The sequence below is a fragment of the Pantherophis guttatus genome, chromosome 2 (genome assembly GCF_059756535.1).
Source record: "Pantherophis guttatus breed Tessera chromosome 2, ASM5975653v1, whole genome shotgun sequence".
Lineage (NCBI taxonomy): Eukaryota > Metazoa > Chordata > Lepidosauria > Squamata > Colubridae > Pantherophis > Pantherophis guttatus.
This window is the reverse complement of record NC_142064.1, coordinates 94,874,942-94,880,941: the sequence shown is the minus strand read 5'-3', so window position 1 is coordinate 94,880,941 and position 6,000 is coordinate 94,874,942. Positions and strand designations below refer to the sequence as shown.

The following is a 6,000-nucleotide window of genomic DNA, read 5'->3' as shown; positions in this document are numbered from 1 at the left end:
GCATCACTGAGACTTTACAGCCCTAGACGAAGATGAATCTTGTTTTGTCCAGAATCGCTCTTATAGCAGTTATCGATACTAAATCCCATTGCATATGGGATTAACAACTGATCGCAGTTTGAAAAGGAAGGATGTGTGCCCGCATGGTGTTAAAAAGATTTAGTCGAGGCTAAACGAAACTTGTAGAATTATATGGGGCTTTCTTAATTTGTAAAGCCGCCCTGGGCTGCGAAAAACAAAACTAATATGGGGGCAATTAAATATAAAAATTAAGCCACAGAGGAAAACAGTCAAAAAGAGAATCTTTTCTTATCCTTTAGCTTAACCTCCGGCTTCCCTACTTTCCTAGAGAACTACAGGAGTACATGAGACGCATAAATATGCGTGCATGGTATCATCTAAACCTACTTATTTAAGCATAAATTAATGGTAGCCGCTTGTTGCTCACTCTCATGTTATCTCAGAAGTTGAATGAGCATGGAACTTGCTCACTCCTAGGTAATAAGGTCCAATATTTGGCAAGTCCTAAACAGAATGGATCATTATTCACAGTTAAACGAGTTGCAGTATTACAGCCATGGTTTTCCTCTTCCAGCGCAATCGGTTTCCTCGGAAATATATCCCTAATGCTGGCTGGGGTTTCTTACTCCAATATCTATCTATCTATCATCTATCTATTTTATTTAATCTACCCTATCTATCTATCTATCTATCTATCTATCTATCTAATCTAATCTCTCCTGTCTGTCCTATCTAATCTATCTATCTATCTATCTATCTATCTATCTATCTATCTATCTATCTAATCTAATCTAATCTAATCTAATCTAAACTATCCTATCTATCTATCTATCATCTATTTTATCTAATCTATCTATCTATCTATCTATCTATCTATCTATCTATCTAATCTAATCTCTCCTGTCTATCCTATCTAATCTATCTATCTATCTAATCTAAACTATCCTATCTATCTATCTATCTATCTATCTATCTATCTATCTAATCTAATCTAATCTAAACTATCCTATCTATCTATCTATCATCTATTTTATCTAATCTATCTATCTATCTATCTATCTATCTATCTATCTATCTATCTATCTATCTAATCTAATCTCTCCTGTCTATCCTATCTAATCTATCTATCTATCTAATCTAAACTATCCTATCTATCTATCTATCTATCTATCTATCTATCTATCTATCTATCTATCTAAACTATCCTATCCTATCCTATCCTATCCTATCCTATCCATCCATCCATCCATCCATCTATCTATCTATCTTTGCGAGGCAGCCCCATCTAACCAGGTTTTAGCTTGGCATCGAATGGAAACTATTCGTTGGCTTTTTGGGCAAAATGCGATCTGGCTGGGAGGCAGGAAGTAAAATAGAGGAAACGACCATATTTTGTAAAGGGGGGGGTATTAGCAAAAATATGGTGACAGCAACTATGGAATAAAACAGGAAGCAGTAATATCTCCAACGTCCATTTCCTCATGAAATCTACTCCCTATATTAGCGAAGAAATTGGGTGGTAAAGCTTGATAAAATAGCTAATGATAATTTGGATATCAACTTGCTCCCCTGTTTGAAGAATAGAGTGTGCCGGATAGTGGTGTCAAACGCGGCTGGAAAGGCGGGGGAATTTCAGATCCGTTGCGCTATGAAGTCGGATAAAACATGGAGTTTTGCGGAGTTATTGAGCCTAATCCTAATGAAAGCGACTGTGGGGTCTGTCCATATAAACGTGGATCTCTCACGCCCTACAGGCGAGTTGAGGCATTTTTGGAAGAGCACGGGATATTGGTAAGAAATGACGGGTTGTTTATGCAGTGAAGTCATGAGGTTTGCAGTTTGAAATCAGCAAATTGAAGACAGATTGTTTAAATATTTGCAGCTAACGTCGCAAAGTCAAGGTTTTCCCTTACCTCCTTTTTTATAGTTCAAAAGTAAGATAAAGCAAAGGCAATCAAAATATGCATTCCTCTTTCCAATACATACCAATGATTTTTCAAGATTGGTTTGTGATATTTATTTTGTATGTGAATGCTTTCCTTATTTGTAAAGACCATCTGCTCAAAGTGAGATTTAATACACTTCCCCTTTAGCCCTGAAGTTAGGTTGCAATTCTAAACACCTTATATAGCACAACATAGCACACAATATATCAAGAGTTATTTCTTTAAGAAAACATAATTGCATTGTGGAAAAATGAGCTAGGAATTCAGAAATCTCTTCTTCGACATCTCACACCATGAACCCATAGGCAAGCAATGATCTAATGCAACCCTCTCTCTTTTTGCAATATGTAAATAATATATCCTTAAGAAAGATGGGCGGTTCAGAAACGTGAAAAAGAAAAATATTGGCCTACCTAATGGTAGCAGAAAACATGAGCAGAGGGTGAAAAGTTGGAGGTCTTCAATCCTTCTCTCAGAATCCTTGGGGACTACCCACTGTAGCTCCCTTCAGTCTCCCTTCCCTTCTCTACCTGAGTTCTCCAACCTCCCTCTCTCTAAACTCTGCATTTGTATATGACTCAGGGTGTAAAATTGTCACATACAGATGTAGATTGAAAGATAGGTATTAGGGATAGAGGTATTCTCACTTAACAACCACTTTTTCAGTGGCCATTTGAAATTAGAACACTTTTAAAAAGACCTATGATCAGTTCTCAAAGCTGCAATTGTCACAGTATCCTGCGGTTACATGATCACCAAATTTCATAGCCAGATTCCAACAAGCAAAGTCAGATTCCAACTCCTTCAGCCTTGTGGTTGCAGTTTGGTAGGTTAATGCCGACATTACCTAATTTCTAAGGAGATGCCTTTATCTGTGTTTTCTCCTTCCCCAATGGCAGTGAGTGTATCTGTAATGATATGTGGAAATGACCTTGCGAGATAAGAGGAAGAGCTGGAGACTAGATTATCAGCTTGTAAAAGAGATCTTAGCCCATAGAACAGGGGTGGGAAACCATGTCCTTTTTATGACTTGTGGATTGGCTCAGGAATTCTGGGAGTTGAAGTCCACAAGTCATAAAAGGGTCTCTGCCATAGAAGGAGGAGGAGAAGGGCATGGGAAAAGTTTCAGAAGGGACCTTCCATAGTTTTCTGGAGAGAAAAAGGAAAGGAGGGGAGAAATAATTTCAGTCTTGCAGAATTCTGTTAATGGAAACTTACAAGAAAAATAGAGCTACTGGTAGTATTGCTATTTGTGCTTCTTATCGGAACTATTTCATAGGGCTAACGGTATGAGAGGAGAGTTCCACAATCTTTGCATGCTGCTGGCAAATAAAAGGAGGAACAAAATGAGAAGGGAAATCCTATAGCTCCATCTCCTGTCCTTGTAGAGTTTAGGGCACATGTCTAAAGGAGCCTTTTTAAACTGGTTTTCTGCAGCACTCTCTGTTTCCAGAAAAGGTCAGGTAGGAGTTCCAGAAGAGATCATGACAGGGGAAAAAAATAAAATGTTTTTTAACCTTCACTTGCTGTGCAATGCTGGATCACGGTGTGCTTATTTTTATGCACTGCAATTCAGCTGCCCATCTGCCACTTTGTTGTTGCTGCCAATGCTGCAAAAATGTGGATTGTGTAGGTTAGAAGTGAACTGCATTGTGATATAAAAAGGTTGAAAAAAGCTGGTCTAGGAAAACCATTAGTTTTGTGTGGAGAGATAGACCTCTCTCACTGAAGAAAAAAAAAAGAATGAACAAAATTTAATGAAAATATAAATATCTTTTAAAGTAGCTACCCGTAAAATATTTATTGGAAAAGTTAATAAAGATGTAGAGCAATTCAAAACACAAAAGCATCTGAAAATCACAAGATTGAACTGCTACTAATCTAAATGCAATTCAGATGCAAAAAAAACTATCAGTTTGTACAAGAAAAAGACAAAGTGAGCTTGCACTGAGTAATCACCAGAGAAAATAAAAACCTTTAAAATAAAAATAATTTGGTTTCTAACTAAACTTGTTGCCTGTTCTTGCCGACTGAAAGTAAAGTCTTTAACAGTAACAGAGTTGGAAGGGACCTTGGAGGTCATCTAGTCCAACCCCCTGTTCACGCAGGAGACCTGTACTAGGGATTCGAACCTTTTGTATGCTTTTTTTTTGGTTCTTTATCCTAACTTTTAATTTTTCCCCTTTTAATCAAGAGTTTGATGGAGAGATTCCCATTCCTAATTCAGCAAAAAAAATTCCTTCCCTTTTCTACCTGAGTTTTCCAAACTTCCTCTCTCTAAAGTCTGCATTTGTCAAGTGCATGACAAGTGTCAAATTGTCACTTGTGCAGATGTAGATTGAAAGGATGTCTAATAGGGATAGAAGTAGTTCTCACTTAACAACCACTTTTTCAGCGACCATTTGAAATTAGAACACTTTTGAAAAAGACCTATGACCAGTTCTGTAGTTGTCACAGTGTCCTGGCGTTACATGATCACCATTTGCGAATTTCATAACCAGAATTTCATAATCAGATTCCAACAAGCAAAGCCAATGGAGAAGCTGGCAGACAGTCGCAAGTTACTGTCATATGACGTTGTGCTAAACAACCATGGGTGATTTTCATAACAAGTTGCGTACAGTTACATTATTTACTTTACGACTATGTTGCTTAGCAGTTGCCAGTCCCAACTGCAGTTGGTAAGTAAGAACTACCTGTGTCAAGTTCTACTGGCTGGTTAAAAAAACCTCCTTTTACAAGGTTGTTATATGGATTGCTAAGATATCTGATGTGAGGAACTTTGAGCTATCAGAAGTGCTAACTATATTAAGTAATATATTTTCCTCATTTTTTTTTCAGTCCTCCTCTACCACACAGACGAGCAGATTTGTTTAATCTCAGTAAAGACCAAATAATTAATTTGGCTTATATTTCATCTGTGCCACAAAATGGTATTGAACAAATTCGAATCCATTGGCTGCTGGAACTTATTCAAGCTGAGTAAGTTAAATTCTATACTCTGTCTCTCATTTATAGTTTTTTAGATTTGTCTAGGTGAAGGGTATCAAACTCGATTTCACTGAGGGGCGCATCAGGGTTGTGTTTGACCTCAGGGTGTATGTGTGTTTGTGGCCAGGGTGGGCGTGGCCAGCTCGACATCACTCGTGTTGGGGGCGCCTGTGGTGGCCTGAGTGCTCTGCCAGTAAAAACAAGCTCCCAAGCTCCATTTTCGGCTGTGATGGCCTCCTGCAACCCTCTGTCAGTGAAAACGGAGCTCGGGAGGGCTGCCTGTGGCACTCCCGCGCTCTGTTTGCACCGGCAGAGGCACCGTGGGCCAGTCCTTCACTGTTTCCAGGGTGGCCCCATGGGCCAGATTTAAGCACTCCATGGGCTGGATCCAGCCCCTGGGCCTTGAGTTTGACACTAGGTGGTCACTAGGTGACCAAAAAATTTTTTTTAAATTAAAGAGACAGCTTGGGAACTATTTGGTAGTTTGGACAAAAAACTAGCTTTTCAAAATAAGGATTTCCGAGCAGATTTGTTTAATCTCAGTAAAGACCAAATAATTAATTTGCCTTATATTTCATCTGTGCCACAAAATTCGAATCCATTCGAAGACAATGTTTCTTGAAATATGTTTTTGTAAGAATTCCCAGCATGCATATTCATAAGGGATCATTTAGCATATTCTAAAATGTAACACCTCATTTTGCATTGGGTCTGGTTGGTTACTACAAGGGCTACCTAGCAAATGCTTTGGGTGGCATTTTTGCTTTAAAGGTGATTTTATGGCTGAATAATTAAGGGGTGTCCTTTGCATATGAAATCCCTTGATTATACATGGGCATGTATTTTCTTGTGGTTATAAAGTCAGAAGTTATCCAGAAGATGTCTGTGTAGCCTCTCAGAATATATAGTAGTTAGAAAGAGATACTTCTGTTGTTTCTGAGGAAAAACAGACTGATATGGCTGCTCTGTGGTCACACTGTGGTTTGGCTTTGATGACACAGCAAGAAATAGTGCAAGCCAAATAGATAAAACACGTTAATTA

General features: G+C 38.4%; 1 protein-coding gene across 1 annotated transcript in view; it reads left to right on the top strand.

Annotated features, from left to right (window-relative positions):
- Positions 1–1,490: 1,490 nt before the first annotated feature.
- The window catches only part of IDUA (alpha-L-iduronidase), a 64,560-nt gene continuing 60,050 nt past the window's right edge, over positions 1,491–6,000 (top strand). The window contains exons 1-2 of the mRNA XM_034410726.3: positions 1,491–1,812; positions 4,809–4,949. Of these exons, the coding sequence (XP_034266617.2) occupies positions 1,670–1,812; positions 4,809–4,949 (284 nt within the window). The 5' untranslated portion in view covers positions 1,491–1,669. The remainder of the gene's footprint in view (positions 1,813–4,808; positions 4,950–6,000) is intronic.